Source organism: Microplitis demolitor, chromosome 10 (genome assembly GCF_026212275.2).
Source record: "Microplitis demolitor isolate Queensland-Clemson2020A chromosome 10, iyMicDemo2.1a, whole genome shotgun sequence".
Lineage (NCBI taxonomy): Eukaryota > Metazoa > Arthropoda > Insecta > Hymenoptera > Braconidae > Microplitis > Microplitis demolitor.
In genome coordinates, this window is record NC_068554.1 from 797,360 (window position 1) to 813,965 (window position 16,606).

General features: G+C 28.9%; 1 protein-coding gene across 9 annotated transcripts in view; it reads left to right on the forward strand.

The window, feature by feature from the left end:
• LOC103571711 (protein scalloped) overlaps window positions 1-10,066 on the forward strand; it is a 63,357-nt gene extending 53,291 nt beyond the window's left edge. For 8 of the 9 annotated variants that reach the window (XM_053742232.1, XM_008549971.3, XM_008549964.3 and 5 more), the window contains 6 exons: window positions 3,402-3,532; window positions 5,793-5,945; window positions 6,510-6,725; window positions 6,818-7,047; window positions 7,117-7,351; window positions 7,787-10,066. In XM_053742232.1, coding sequence (XP_053598207.1) covers window positions 3,402-3,532; window positions 5,793-5,945; window positions 6,510-6,725; window positions 6,818-7,047; window positions 7,117-7,351; window positions 7,787-7,900 — 1,079 coding nt within the window. In that variant the 3' untranslated portion in view covers window positions 7,901-10,066. The remainder of the gene's footprint in view (window positions 1-3,401; window positions 3,533-5,792; window positions 5,946-6,509; window positions 6,726-6,817; window positions 7,048-7,116; window positions 7,352-7,786) is intronic. The other variant, XM_008549972.3, reaches the window with a different exon arrangement.
• Window positions 10,067-16,606: the final 6,540 nt, after the last annotated feature.

Genomic DNA, 16,606 nt, shown 5'->3' on the forward strand with positions numbered 1-16,606 from the left:
CTGCCCCCCCCCCCCCCTTTGTCTTCTTCACTAGGTTTATATTTGTATTGAATATCATAAATAACGAATAAATATAAAATGTATGTTAGTGTTATAAATAAAAACAAGAATAAAGAAAAGTACATCAGCGGTTTTACGGATTGCGAAACCGTTATTTTGTTGGTGATAAAGATCCGCTGTTATAACACTCAAGTTATTGCTTCCTCTTATATATATATATATATTCACATCTCACTTTTATTTCTTCTCTTTTTCATTTGTTTATTTTATTTCCTACTCTACGTCATTTCATTTCGTACAAACTCGCATACATTTTCTCATTTATATATATATATATGATGCATCTTCTAATATATTACTCGAAACACGAGAGAATGTATATACATATATATATATATCACGTTCCATGCGTTGATCTACAGTTAAATTAAAAGAAAAAGTATATTCCCACGACGAACCCACGCCAAAGTAACTTAACCATCGCACTGTCAGTTAATAGATCATTTGCTTGCCCTGTGTTCCATAAAAAAAAATTAAATAATTTACTTGGGACTATTTTTCAAGCTCGATATTTTATGAAACTTTGTAAAAATATACCTGGAAATAAATATTTACAAAAGTTTTATAACTTTGAGCAGTATATAACTTTTCTGCAGACATATATCGACAAGCATCGAGCATTTCCCGTGCTCGTTACTTGATTCTAAGATCATAATGACCCTTCTTGTTAAATTGAGCATCAACCAAGTGATTTACGTTGATTGCTTGTCGTGTCCCATTGCGCACAAGCTTGCTACAAGTATATAAATATATATACTAGTCTATATCTGTAGTCTTTCCTTTTCTCTAGCGTATATTCACTCTAAGCAACACTATTATGTACATCAATACACACGTGTATGTACTAATATAATAATAATGATAATGATGATGATGATGATGATGGTAAGAATAGTGTCTCTATCTTTTTGTACAACCACGGACTTTATTCAAACTCCTACGCGATTTAATCTGCGCATTATAAATGATGAATCATTTAAAGTCATCATTTTTCCGAGCATCATTATCTGCACTGTAAAATTTTAGAGTCTGCGATTTGGTGTTAGAATTTTCACTGTGAAAGTTACACCACGTGGTAAAGAACTTTCACAGTCGGTAATTTTGGAATTATTTAAAATATTGTAGTAAATAAAAGAGGGTAATAGTAAAATAAAGTGAGGGATAGTGGGTTAGGGTTTTGAGGGCGTAATCAACCCTTGAAGAATGCCGGTTTTAAAACAGTAGAGAAGTTGCGGTGAAGTGGCTGATTCACGATATACGAGGATGTAGTAAATGATATTGGGGAGTAGAAGGGAGAGAGAGTTTGTGTATGTATATAGAAGAAGAAGGAGTACAAGTTGATGCTGGGGCCATTTAACGGTCCTGCGAAATTGAGTCATCACGCGGTTCTCCCGGAATCTCGGATATTTTACTCCCGATGCTTCCACAATGTTCGTGGAAGTAACTATGCCCCCGTGCACCCTTTGTCTCGAGCAGCACGAGGATAACCTCGAATCGTATAACTACATCCCATTGCACCACCCGGTAGGCAGCTTCTCTAGTTAGAACTCTGTCGATCGAGAATGTGGAATCCTCGTCTACGTGCCATTGTTCAACCTGGAAAAATTCCCCACATAACTTATCATTCTTATTTTATTATTTACGTTTTCTACGGCGAGTACCGGGGCTAAGGTAAATTTAGTCGTGACAGAAGAGACCATCATAATGGTAATTGATTAAAGTTTGGTAATGCAAGAGGTCGGGCATAGGGTCAAGTACTCTTGCTGCCCGAAATGCTTCAAGTATCTGTTAATTAACCTCAATAATACCCTTTTTATTTTTATTAAGTAACACACGATGACAGTACATGGCTTTTAAATTATTTGTTTTTATTGTTACTTTTATTTTGGTGTCTTAATTATTTTAATGGAGCATTTAATATCCGCGGGAACGGATGATAGTGGACATGGAGGATAAAATTAAATCGCAGTGCAATCAATATTGCAGAGTGATCATGAAAAGGAAGTAGTGATAAAGCAAAAGAAGAAGATGGGACGGGTGGGTGGCTGGGATGAATTCGGAGAAGGGGCGAGAGTGTGGGTGCGATTAGACTTTAATGAATTTCCCGTGCCGGGGTGGCCTCAAAATTCATTAAGAAGCTCTGACAAGAGAGAACGAGACTTATACTTGGTCCTCGTGCTCATCGTGCTCGCGGATGGCTGTGGGAATGAGGTTGAGAGGAGAAAAAAGTAGGGGAAGTTAACCCAAGCAGCCCGGGGTTGACGAGTGTCGGGGCAAAGTCTCTCGAGAGTCTTCAAAGGAAAAGTAGGCGGATGCTTTTCGCGGAAATATTAAATTTCACGAGAGAAACGTTTCATTTAATTGCAAAGGCCCTTTAGTATACACTCTAACGTTATTTTATATATATATATATATTTTTTTTTAAAACTTGCATTTTTATTTTTACTACAATAACAATTACGAAACTCACAAATTAATTTTTTTTTTGTTTATCAATTTAAATAATCATGTCGACTCCATTTTATTTATTGTTACCAGTGACGCCATCTTGTTGTCAAGAAATTAATTTTTAAAAATTTATCATAGAAAGAATTTAAAAAAATTCTTTCTTTCCCGCGTTTTTTTTTTGTTTTTCAAAAATTACCAAACTCGCGTATAATTTAGCCCCTGCCGTACGTATAAAGAAATAAAAAAATGTTGTACGTGTAAATTGATTAACTCAGAACGCAATATATCTAATGAGACAGTTGTTTCGCCTCTTCGATTTCTATCCTTTCATTTCCGGATCGATAAATAATTACTTTGACCACTAAACTGTTTGTTACACTAGACAGGAGTAAAGTCCATTACCCGGTACCGGCAAATAAAATAATTTATATAGACAGGCATAAAGTATCCAGTCAAGTATTTTATTTAAATACATAAATACTACGCTCCCTACTTCAGATTATTAAATAAAACTCTTCAATTATACTGATTATTATATTTAATCTCCTCTGCTTTTAATCGAAATTTATATTCACACTTATTAATATTGCGATTTATAAATTAAATTGATTTTATTTATTTTTAATTAACGCGTATGAAATAATTGAGCCGTTTAAATTTTTATTTTATCATACTTCTGAGCGAATTACGCAAACAGACAAAGTAGCTGCTAAATGTTTAACTCTGGAGCAATACTACAAGTTTATATATACATATATATATATATATATATATATATTCTTTCTCATTTCACAACACTCATAGATGTTAAAAGATGTTCTTTACACACAATAAAATTAAACTAATTAATTTATAATTAAGATTTTTAATTAATAGTTATTTTAAAATTGCAGGTCGAAATGAACTGATTGCTCGATATATAAAGCTTAGGACCGGTAAAACGAGAACGCGAAAGCAGGTTTCTTCACACATTCAAGTACTAGCGAGGAGAAAACTTCGTGAAATACAGGCTAAGCTCAAAGTGGTAAGTGGATTTTTATTATTATCATTTTTTTTAAAACCTATGATACATAACACAGAGAAAATAGACAACAGTATAAACTTTACCCACATTTATCTATAGCTGATCCAGCTTGTGTAAAAAATGAATAAGAGGTTTAAAAGTAAGCTCTTGTTGATTTAACCAGTGGGTAAAATTATTACCGATACGCTGCAACAATTGTATTCGGTTGATAAATCAGTGATGCACAATAGAGTACGAGAAGAGAGATAGAGAGCAGAACAGAGAATGACCGATGAGTTTATGTAGGTAAACAGTTGCCCGATTGTTTTGCCCGGGGAAAACGTTTTCCCCAACAGTATCATAGATATATGGCGTGTCGGGAGGGTAAGGGGCTGGAGGCCCGAGGCTGGAGGCTGGAGAATAGTATGCAGCACAAAACGCATACACAGAACCGTGTCGAAGTCTAGAACCGCTCTCTGTATAGGGTTACGTTGAATTCACATATCAGCGCTAGACCTTTATATGTACATCTACCCTCTGTTCCTAGTATATATGTATATATATATATGTTGGATTAAAGCTTTTGTTGCTGTCGTGTGCTTTTGCCCGTTTGAGCGCCTCTGTTACCGCAGTGGCGCATGCCATGAGCGTTATTCACCTAAACTCAGTTTTACCTGCTTTCATTTTATTATTATTATTCTCTTTAGACATATCATGTAATTTAATAAATATCATTTTTATCCCAGTACACTCAATTTAATTTTATTTTATTTTTTATCAACTACCACACGAGCGCAAATGTCAATTATTTGTAAGAGCAATTCTTTTGATCAAAGCGGGTCAAATTTAAAATTCAATAAAAAAATACATTCATTGTTGGAATATTCAAAATTTAACTACTGGTGTATGTAATGGTAAATGAAAACGTCGAAACAATTGACATAAAAAAATATTTAGACAGAAGGGGGAGAGAGATAAAATTGACATAGCGAGGGATGAACAAAATGTTTGAGAATGTCGATAAACAGAGTGCACGGTCACTCTGCCCGCTAAATTCGACATACCGCTCGCGTACGGTTTTGGTTAAAAAGGGAGTAAAAAAAATAAATACACGGCCTTTCTCAATTAAACGAATCGATTCGCTGGTAGTACCCGTGGTAGAGGTGGATGGGCACGCGTGCAATGTACGGTTATACCGTTCTCTATTTTTTTTTTTTTTTTTTTTTTTATCCACTTTACTTTTTTACCTTTTATACACTTTTTTATTTATTTAACTTTTTTTTCCCATTGGCTGAACAATGTATGCGTTCAATAAATATAGACACGTTCCAGTCATATATATACTTTCGTTCGCATCCCAGTCCAATTTTTTATTTTATTTTTTTTTATCATCGGGCATGAATGTTTGATGCCGTAAATTTTTTCGTTTGATTGGATTGTTTATTTTATATAAAGATTTGAATTAACTGATCATGTAAAAAAAAATTTTTTAGTTTCTAATTAAAAAAAAAAAAAAATAAAATATAGAGAATCATTATTATTATTGTTATTACAAGAAATGTACAGTAACTAGCTGCCTGAGTATTACTATCGATTAATTATAGATTTATCTATTTTTCTGAATATATTCTATCATATAGATACGGCTGGAACAAAATTTTCCTTATTCTCTTAATAATATAGATTATACAGAAAAAAAACTTATAAATTAGATACGAATAATTTCTTAGGGCGAAAAAAAATTTCCTGCGCAAAAAAAATCATATTTAAAAAAAAATTCTTATGCCTTTTTGTGTATTATTATTATTATTGTTATTATGAGGGTTAAACGTGGGAGGAAAGATTGAAGTGCGAGAGTAAAGTACTCGATTACTCACAGTGACGAATGATCAAGTCCCACGCGAGACAGGGAGACACACTGCGATTAACACTCCAGGACTCTTTCGTAGCAGAGAGAGGCTCTGATATAACCCAAGTAAAGTTTTGTGAAACGTACGAACAGAGAGGGAAAAAAAAATTATCCACAGAAATAAAGAAAGATGACACCACACATCGATACACGAGTTTAATGTTCAGTTGCTTGGAAATCAAAAAGGAACACGATAACCCAAGACATTACATTACCACCCACTTTCGGCCCACGTTATTCCTTTTACTCCTTTTTGCAATATTTTCATTACGCCGTTACAATAATTTGAGTATACAGTGTGATAATTTTAAAAATACTGAAGCTATAGTTGCATTAACAATGCAAGGGTTGTAATAAATTTGAATTTGTCAGGACCACGTGACGAAGGAGAAGACTCTTCAGACAATGTCGAGTATGTCAAGTGCACAGATAGTGTCAGCTGGAAGTGTAATACACAACAAGATGACCCCTGCCCTCATGGGGACCCTTGCCCTCCACGCTTCCACCCCCTCCTATCCTGGAGCGGTAAGTTCCAGATCCAGATGATCGTGTCCCAAACACTGATAACTTTTTTCAAGAGCTTACATCTGTCGATTGTTATTTAAATATTATTATGCTTACAAAAATAATATCAATCTATTTACATATTTTTGTTGCTTATTCATTACACTGAAAAAAATTTGCGGATTGACTTCGGAGCAGATCCTCCAGAGGGGAGTTTATTTTAACATCAAAATTCAAAATCAAAATTGATGCTTCTTAAGCTGAGTAATTTTTTTTTAAAACTCCGGAACCGAGTGACGGAGAAAATTCAAATTTAAATAAAATCCGTATTCACTCCCGATTTTTTTCAGTGTACACTACTGACATTACTAACAATTTGTTATTTAAAAACTTGCTCCGTGCTATTGCTCGCCCTATGGAGGCACTTGTTGTGTATTCACTTTTTTTTAATTACTTCTAAAAAAAAATAAAAATTCTTTTGTTTGTAATAATTTCTACTTGTTTATATTTATATAATAAATGTGTTGTTAACTCGGATAAAAAATATATACAAAAAATAAATAACAAAAAAATGAATTTATCTAGAATTTCTGGCAACCTGGTCTCCAACCGGGAACATCCCAAGATGTCAAGCCTTTTTCACAGCCAGCTTACACGGGAAAACCGGCGACTGCGGTCTCCAGTGGTGATATGGTACAGGCACAACCTCCGCCACCATGGGAAGGACGTTCTATTGCCACCCATAAATTAAGACTCGTTGAATTTTCCGCGTACATGGATCAGCACCGAGACCAAGATATTGTAAGTAATTTAGAAAAACATATATATATATATATATATATGTAATGAATAAATAAATAAATTTAATCAAAACATATTTATTTTCCTTGCAGTACCACAAACATTTGTTCGTCCACATAGGAGGCTCGGCGACTTACACGGATCCACTTCTAGAAGCCGTTGACGTCAGGCAAATTTACGACAAATTTCCAGAAAAAAAAGGAGGCCTAAAAGAGCTCTATGATAAGGGACCACAGGCGGCTTTCTTCCTCGTTAAATTCTGGGCGGATCTCAATACAAATATTCAGGACGAGGCTGGCGCCTTTTATGGTGTGACAAGCCAGTAAGTTTTTCATTTATTTATCAGTAAATTTATTGATTATCATTTAATTATTTGATTATTTGAAAATAGGTACGAAAGTACAGAGAACATGACGATAACCTGTTCGACAAAAGTCTGTTCCTTTGGAAAACAAGTGGTAGAGAAGGTGGAGACTGAGTATGCAAGGTTTGAGAATGGTAGGTTTGTTTATCGTATCAGTCGCTCCCCCATGTGTGAATATATGATAAACTTTATTCACAAACTAAAGCATCTACCAGAAAAATATATGATGAACAGTGTTCTTGAGAATTTTACAATTCTACAGGTAATTTATATATTTTATTTATCAATGGGACTCCACTAGATTTTTATTCAGCAACGATTCCCATTTTACATGGCGACCACTAAATAATATTTCTCATAAAAAAAGAACTTTCTTCCCTCTAAACAGAGCAGGAATGTAAACTTTTGGTTGCTGACAGTCGATATCAGTTGGAAGTTGGACTTCTCTCAGAGAGAGAATGAACTTCGGTTATCTCCCACTACCGCAAGCTTCTGAACTGCGCATGCGTAAAAAAAAGTGGGAGAAATTTGTTGAATAAATTTCAGTAAAATCTTCAGAGTTTTAATACCGAAAGAGTATTTTAAAAAAATGGGAAATACTATTTAATAATGCCCTTAAAAATTAAAAAATCATGTGGAGCCTAAAAATTAGTCATTATTAAATAACAAAATAAATAAATTTCTAATTAATTTTCAGATCGTGACAAATAGAGATACGCAGGAGACGTTACTCTGTACAGCGTACGTCTTTGAAGTATCGACGTCTGAACATGGTGCTCAGCATCACATATACAAACTGGTCAAAGATTAGTCTGATAAAAAAATATCTGCTCGCCATGCAGCCATCCACCCCCATCAGTGCCTACCACCACCACCACCACTACATTTAATCATCCATTTATTATTACGCTTGTGAATTTTAATATTCGCATACATATGTGACGACACATACACACATATATACATACATACATCTATTATAAATATATATAGATATATATATAATATAATAATAAGAACAATAATATCACACTAGATATCTCCAACATCAACTTTAACAACCGGTACTACAGCGTGTAATTATTACATATACATGTAATTTAATGTATCACGAGGTACAGTGTACTTGGATCAAAATTATTATTTTGTTTTATATTTTGCTTTATCGCGATAACGTAAATCGATACTTATGAATTCGTTTGTAAGCTGTGATCTCAAATGATTTACGTTAATCGTTAATTATCCGCAAGGATATATTTATATATTAACTCAAACTATTTTTTTTAAAATATATATATATATATTAAAAAAAAAAAAAAAAAAGAAAAAAAAAATTATATATTCAAAATTAAACGCACTGACTACTGAGTCAACCCGAGTCTATTTACCAGTGAGTATTTTTATTGATAAATTAAAATGAAAAATTTTATTATTATTATTGTAATTATTTTTTTTTTTCGTGTAATTTTATATAAAGTGACATTTGGCAATCAAAATTTAGTGCAAATGTTGAAATTGACAATAATTAGATGAAAAAATAAAAAAAAATAAATACCGTAAAGTATTTATGATAAATATTTAATAGAGTTTATTAATTAGTAAAAAAAAAAAAAAAAAAAAAAAAAGTAAATAATTAGAACGTGATCTTGGGTTGGCTCAGTACTATAATTAAAATTAATAAATAATTAATACGATTTAGTATTATAATTTAATCAGAGTTAATTCAACTATTTTGGACATACGGAAAATTATAAATTATGAATAATAATAATAATAATACACACATTAATAAATAAATAAAATATACATATATTTGCGGCTAAGAGTATATATGTTAATAAATATTAATGCAATTACAATTTACATTGTTATAAATTATCTATCGGGAAGACGTCAATTGTCTGCGTTATTTTTGCCAAATGTATCAAATACCTACAATATTTTTTCATATATATATATATATATATATATCATAAATTCTCATTGCTCAGTTGCCTACTAAATACTTTTTCTACAATTCTATTACCTACTTACAAATATTTAATGATGTTCAATTTATTTTTATTTAATCGTGACCTAAGGGACGATAGCCAAGAAGAAAAAAAAAAGATTTTTTTGTGATCAATGATCAAGATCGATCATTTGAGAAAAAAAGGGCTGATCTAGAAAATATCAGAGCCACAGTCTTGGGAAAACTTGACAAAGTTTTCTATTATTATTTAGTGATCTGATCACGTCTCTCCATCGACTATCATAAGATTCAACCCAGGTCTTATTATGAACTGGACGAGTTTTATTATTGTGAAGACTGATATTTTTTAGAACAGCTGTGGTTTTTTCTCAAGTGATCGATCTTTAACATGGATCATTTTTGCTCAAGTACTTGATTTTCTCAGCATCAGGAGCTTATCTACATTAGTTAGATATTTCTTTGATTGGGTACATAATTAAATTATTTTATATTAATGTAGGATAGAACCGTAGAAAAAAATTTCGAGTAGGTAACTGGGTAGTGAGCATTGCTGAGGTACAAAAGATATTGTAGACATTTGATACATTGAGAAAAATAATGCAGGCAACTGATGTCTTTTCGATATCATGTATAAAGCTATCTAAGTGATTTTAATTTTAAAAATTAAATGAAAGTTGATAAGATACGAATGAGAATGAAAAATATATGAAATTTTAAGTAAAATAAAAAATGCCATTCGCGAAACTAGAATTCATCAAATGATAATTATTTTTTTAATTAGTGATCAGATGAATTTTAAATAATATTATTATTATTATTAATATTTACTGGGCAGATTTAATTCGATTAATCCGATTGAGTACTTTATCATTTTTTATATTTCTTGCGATCCCACCCGAACTTCAGGTAGCAACTAGGCTATTGTCTTTGTAATTCTGATGATTGTAATTACACTATTTTTTACCGTAAGGTTCCATTCATATTTTTTTTTTTTTTTTTTTTCTGTAGTTTAATGAAGTGGCTGAATTTCTTACTTAGTGTAATTGTTTGTTTTTATCTTTTTACTTACAGTAATTAAAGAAATATTACTATAGTTATTAAAAGTTATGATTGTAACAATTGCTCTGGTTACGCAAACAATTTTATAAATTATTTTTACGAAAGATCATGTCTTATAATAGATTTTTACAAAATATACTATAATTATTTGAGTTCCGTACTTAAAAAAAAAAAAAATAAAAATAAAAAAAACAACTCAGTACTCTTTGAAAAATAATTAGATTGCAGAGAAATTAAATTGGGTAATTAATTAAAAATTGCGGCGAAATGGTCTTTGATTTTTTTTATTGATTTGGGGTAATTTGGGCCGGTTAAAATTTTCAAAATAAATTTTGGCCATAATTTTTATTTTTTATGACAGGGAAAAAAAAATTAAATTTTTTTATGACCCATTTTACCCTTTATCTATTTTTCATGAATCTCTTATGAAACATAAATGAAACCTCAAATTAATTAAAACAATTGGATTAATTGGATAATTAATTTTTTTGCTTACCGAGCAAAATAATAATTAAAATAAATATATTTTAGATGTATGATTAATATTAATTACCGTATTGTAATTAAGTTTTACGGATAAACAAGTGGCAATTTATTTTGATCTCTTTAGTCAGAAATATTTCCTTTTTTTTTTTAATTAAAAAAAAGGAACTATTACTTTGATTAATAAAATTAGCACTCAAACAACAAAAAGGAAAAAAATATTCATTGGCAGCTTTTGTACTTCTTAGTTGTTATTATTTTTTTATATCGCTAATTAAGCAGCTTATTTGTTAATTAACAAATCCTATATATATATATATATATTGTCATCAACTAACAAAATTAATTTTTTAAATAAATTAATTACGTCAATTGCTATTGAGAAAAATGTTAAATAATTAATTATAGTGTAAAAAAAAATTAATTGATTCTCAATGGGTTGAATTGAATGCAATCGTGCGATGTTACATTTTATGACAATTCAAAATTTTGTTATCGATAATTAATAATTAATAAATAAATAATAATTATAATTATGATTAAAATATAATATAGTAATCATACTAATAATTAATTGATTAATTAATTAATAAATAAAATAAGAAGAAGTACATAAATTAAAATAAAAAAATATAAAAATGATGAGCACCGACAAGATTATTATTAACAGTAATTAATTAAGTAAATTACATAAGAAAAAATTATGGAGAAAATAAAAGTAAATATATATTTATCTATGTCTTCTGCGAAGATAGCAAATAGTACTCTCTCATTCTATATTGATGATATCAAAATTTTAAATAAAATTATAAATGATATCGGCAGATGTAGTTTATGAGAAAAATAAAAATGAATGAAATTCAAATAGCAGCTCGTAATTGTATTGCAAATACATTGGCGATTGATCGTACAGTTAAATTTTTAAAAATAAAATAACAAACTTTGTAAATAGTTTTAAATAATGACTATCATTCTTATTAATCAAGTTCCAGTGGCCATTCAGATAATTTTTTTAAATTTAAAATTTTTATTTTTAATAATTATGAGGAAATTTTATTTTGTGCACAGGAAAAAATGATTTCTTGTTTCAAAAATATTTTTATTTATCCCAAGAAATTGGAGATGAAAATTTTCTTGGAACAAAAAAAAATTTTGAAAAAAAATTGTACGCCACCTTGAATTTAAAAATTAACATCGTAAGCGCTATAATTTTATTTTATGAAAAATAAAATAAAAATTGCACATATATTTAAAATTTTTGAGAGAGGTATAAATACAAAAAACAATAAATTTGTACAATTCATTAATTTGTTTTTTCTTTTTTTGTAAAATTAAGTTGCAGTTCTATACCAATCTGATAAACTGTCAATGAGCTATATATATATATATATATATATATATATATATATATATATATGATATCAAATGTTTATTTAATAATCGTACAATTTTAAGTGCATTGATGTTTAATTGAATTGAAAAAAGTAATGTTGCAATTAGTAATTATCTTTGATTGTTTTAAAAAAAAATATATAATTTTTTTTTAATATCCTGGAACTGCCATATCAAATAACTGAGCTTGTTCATAAATAAACAACAAAAAGCATTGTGTGAAAAAAAAAAATAAACACTTGTATATTATTAATTATAATTAATAGAACGAAATGAGGATCAAAGTAGACGATTTTACGAGTAAATGAGAAATAAAATAAAAGATATATCATTAAATTAGAGATTTAAAAGTATAATTAAATTCAGTATATGTACAGTATTTGAAAAAAAATAATAATAAAAAATAAAAAAAAAAACATGTTTATAATTTGTATGAAAAATAAAGAATTGATATAAAATGATAATTGACTTCTATTTATTTATTATTAAATATTACTGTCATATTTTTTAATATCCAGTAGGAAAGATTTCGAATTTACAAAAATAAAGTTTTTGCTAAGTCTAACATTTGATAATTTCATTTTTAACGTCAAGTTAACGTCAACTACACGCTAATTTTCTGAGATTTTTAAGGCAAAAGTTGGCATCTCTAAGTTGACGGCAACTGGATGCCAATTTTCTCAGAAAGTTGGTAATGAGTTGTGGTAGTAAATTGTTGCCAACTTTTTCGTAAAGTTGACAACAATTGGTTGTCAATAGTTACAAATCCTCAAATTGTCATCAACTTGATCACAGCTAATTGATAGCAACTTTCTTTTCAAAAAGTCACCTATCCTATCAACTGCTATTCTACTAGTAATCTCGAATATAATTTCATAAATTCAAAATTTTTATGTTCCTATTTATTCAAAAGAAAAAGAAATTTGAAAGTACACACCTCAATTGCTCATTTATAAGTATATAATTCAAATATATGATTTAAAGTCATAAATAATCGCTTAATTTTTTAAATATGATAAATAATTTTCAAATTAAAAACTTAAAAACTCACTTTTTGCTGCTTTTCGATGACTTCATTGGACTCAGACTTGAAAACGGAGTTGTCACAATCAAATAACCACTTTTACTAAATTTACACTGATATAAATTATTAACACCGACATCACTTACGAAATAAAACACTATTTAAGAAAAAAAATGACACATAATTTTAAAAATGATACAGTAGTTAGCCAATGTCATAATTTTTAAGTCCTTTTAAAAATGATAAATTAAAAAAAAAATATTTGAAAAAATTGCATCTAAAGACTTTCTAGTTTCCTACATGCGCATATTTTTAGTTTTGAAATTGTTTATAATTTATCGTTTTTAGAAAAGTCCAAAAATTATTAATTGTCTGCTAACTTCAGGATAATTTTTCAAAATGGCGGCAAAAAATACTTTGAACAATCACTGAACTTTTCACATCATTTAACAAAAAACACTTTCTACTCACACAAAAATATTCACTGTTAAGTCTCCAATACTTTGTCGATATAAATAATAACTTATAATATTTAATTTCACTGATTTTAAATAAGTAAAACGAACGACAACGAACACCGATAGCTTAACAATGGAAGCAGATACGGTTTATTTAAATTAATTGTTCTACTACTTATATTTTATATACCGTTTGAATTATTATGACAAAATGTTCAATGGCCGTCAAATAATATTTAAAGACACTTGTTTTAATAAATATAATTCCGAAAATGATTAATTATTTATTTATTAAAGCACGAGCTAGACGAGACCGACGTTATTACGATGGCGTCAATGTGAAGTTGGACACAGAAGCGCTTGCGCAGTTGTGGCGACGGTTGGAACTGTCTGCGCAGTAGATATAAAATTGAGACGCGCTTGCGCAGAAGCATTCTGACTCAGTTCGTCTCCCGCGATACTCTCTCATTGTCGTTGTCGTTTATTCAGTTAAAATAATTATTTTAATTATTGCGACACTCGATTACAAGTGTAACGTTAGTTTTAAATAATTTTTTATTCAATAATGAACATTTTGTGATATTAATTTGAGTGTGTCCGTGAGTGTAAGTTATTAAATAAATTAAATTCAGTGCCGGCTTCGCTCTCGAAGTTCTCAGGTTATTGTCGCCATGTTTGTTGTCGGAATTTTCAAACGGGAAAAAAAATAACTAAATGTCGTTTCTTTTATTATAAATAACATAATCAAGTAATTGTGGTAATTTGGTGATAAATGAGTTGTGATAATTGAATTTTTTTAATGAGTGCTTGTGTGTTTAATTTATTTATTTCTTGATGGCGATGTACCAGCACTGGCAGCGGAAAATTAAAATGGCGGGAAGCGTGAGTAAATTTAAAAAAAAAATTATTGATTAAAGTTTTTTATTTACTGATTATAAATATGGATCGAAATTCTTACAATTGTAATACTGTTTTTTTAATTTTATAATTTTATTCGATATAAATATTTCATTCATTCATTGGCAAAATTAAATTTCAAACTTTCCCGCGCAATTTTAAAAAAGGCGCTCTATTCAAAAAGGGGGAATTGTAGACAAATTTGACACGCTATTGATAATATTTAGGTACAAGCATCAATTATTATTTAATTACTGAGTATTAAAAAATTATCGGTAAATTTTAAGTAAGTTATTAATTAATATTTTTCACATTTTTACCAAAATTTGGCAATTAATCGTTTTTGAGCTCATAGATTGCTCGAAAATTAAATGCCCTTTAAAATACGTACCTACATGACATACTTTTTATATTCCAAAAGATAAATATTTTTCACAAATAAAAATATTTATACATCTCCGAAATTTACAAAATTGTGATGTCAGTCATTAGACAGCTGTTAATTTACTGTTAGAGCTTTCACGCTTGAGGTATCAAAAATTTTGCCCATTTAAAATTTTTAAATTATTAATCCCTATTTTTTCATACTATCGTATGTTTCTGTATTATTATTTATCTAAAAAATATATGAATATATGATTCAAATAATCGTGATGAAGAATTTGCACCAATTATTATGCGACATATAATAACATTAATATAAAAAAAAAATATTAGCTGGTGTTAATGTGAATGTCAGAATAAATGTTTGGTCGTGAATGGGTACAGAAATACTAGGACACGTTAGAGACGGAGATAACGAGTCTCCAGGGTACCCTTGAGTTAACTACCAGATCGATGTCTGACCCTTACTACCCCATCTAACACGTACCCCTCTTAAACTTTACCAACTTGCGGTTCTACCATTTGGTAATTCTATCTCTATCTATATATATGTATATACATATATATATATAACAACACTCCACTACTTTATTTAATTTTTTCAACTTTTTTCTTTTCACGACTTTTAGATTTTTTGTTTGTGGTACCAAGTTCTTTTTTCGTTAAAAACTCGGCAACTTTGTAATGCGCGAACAATAAACTTTAAAATAAAATTCAAACTTCATTACATGAAGAAAAGAAAAAAATAAAATATTATTTACAACTTAAATTTATTTTATTTTTATTAAAACTATTTATACATTTAAATGCGCTTTTTTAAATTTACAACTCATACATAATTTTTTCAAATTACGCGGTCTTACATGAACTCGCGCGCAAAAAAAAAAAATTAACATGATGTTCTAATATTAATAATAACTTCCAACGTCTGTTCCTATCAATCAATTAGCTAAGTAATTACTAGTTATTAATTATTTATTAAATATTAATAAATGATAAATTAAACAACTCGCGGTCGTACAAAATTTCCAATAATTACATACAACAAATTATTAATGTAATACAAAAATATTTTTTAAAATTGATAATAATTATAATAAGTTTACGGTTGTAAGTTAATTTACAAGTAATCTAGAAAATTTAAATGTAGATAAAATTTATAATATATACAATAATTTTAATCATCATCATACTCCATAAAATTTTTTTATACTTTAAATAATTCATTGAATATATTTATTATTTTAATAACAATTTTATTTTATCACTATTCATTAAAATCGATCGATTGTTATTTTTAGTTTTCAAAATTTAAAATGCGCGGGAAAAAATAATTTTTATCTAACGATCTCAGTCCGACGTTCTTATTATTTTTTTTTTTTAATTATCTTGATCTCTAAAAGTCTAAAGATCAAGATTAAAATAATTAGAAAATTTCCAAATTTTGATGTTCAATAAAAATTTTGGAGTCTTGTGGAAAAAAATTGCACTAAAATTTAGATCTTCAGAACATAGATCTAAAAAGATCTACTGAGATTAATTGACGTCAAAATAAAAAAAAAAAGGGATTTCTCGGCTCAAAAAATTTTAGTTTTCAATTCATGGTGCGAAATTTTTTTGCCAGGAAATCCTTTTTTTTTAGTTCTTTTTCAGATCTGAGATCTAAATTATTTTTTCCCGAGTAATTTTATAATTATTACTATTATTTTAATTATTAATTATTATCTATTTTAAAATCGGCACTCCCTTTTGAGGCAAAAAAAACTTAAGCAAAATTAATATTTAAATATATATATGTATAAATAAACATAGAACTGAGTATTGTTCAAATGTTTTTTTTTTTTTTTT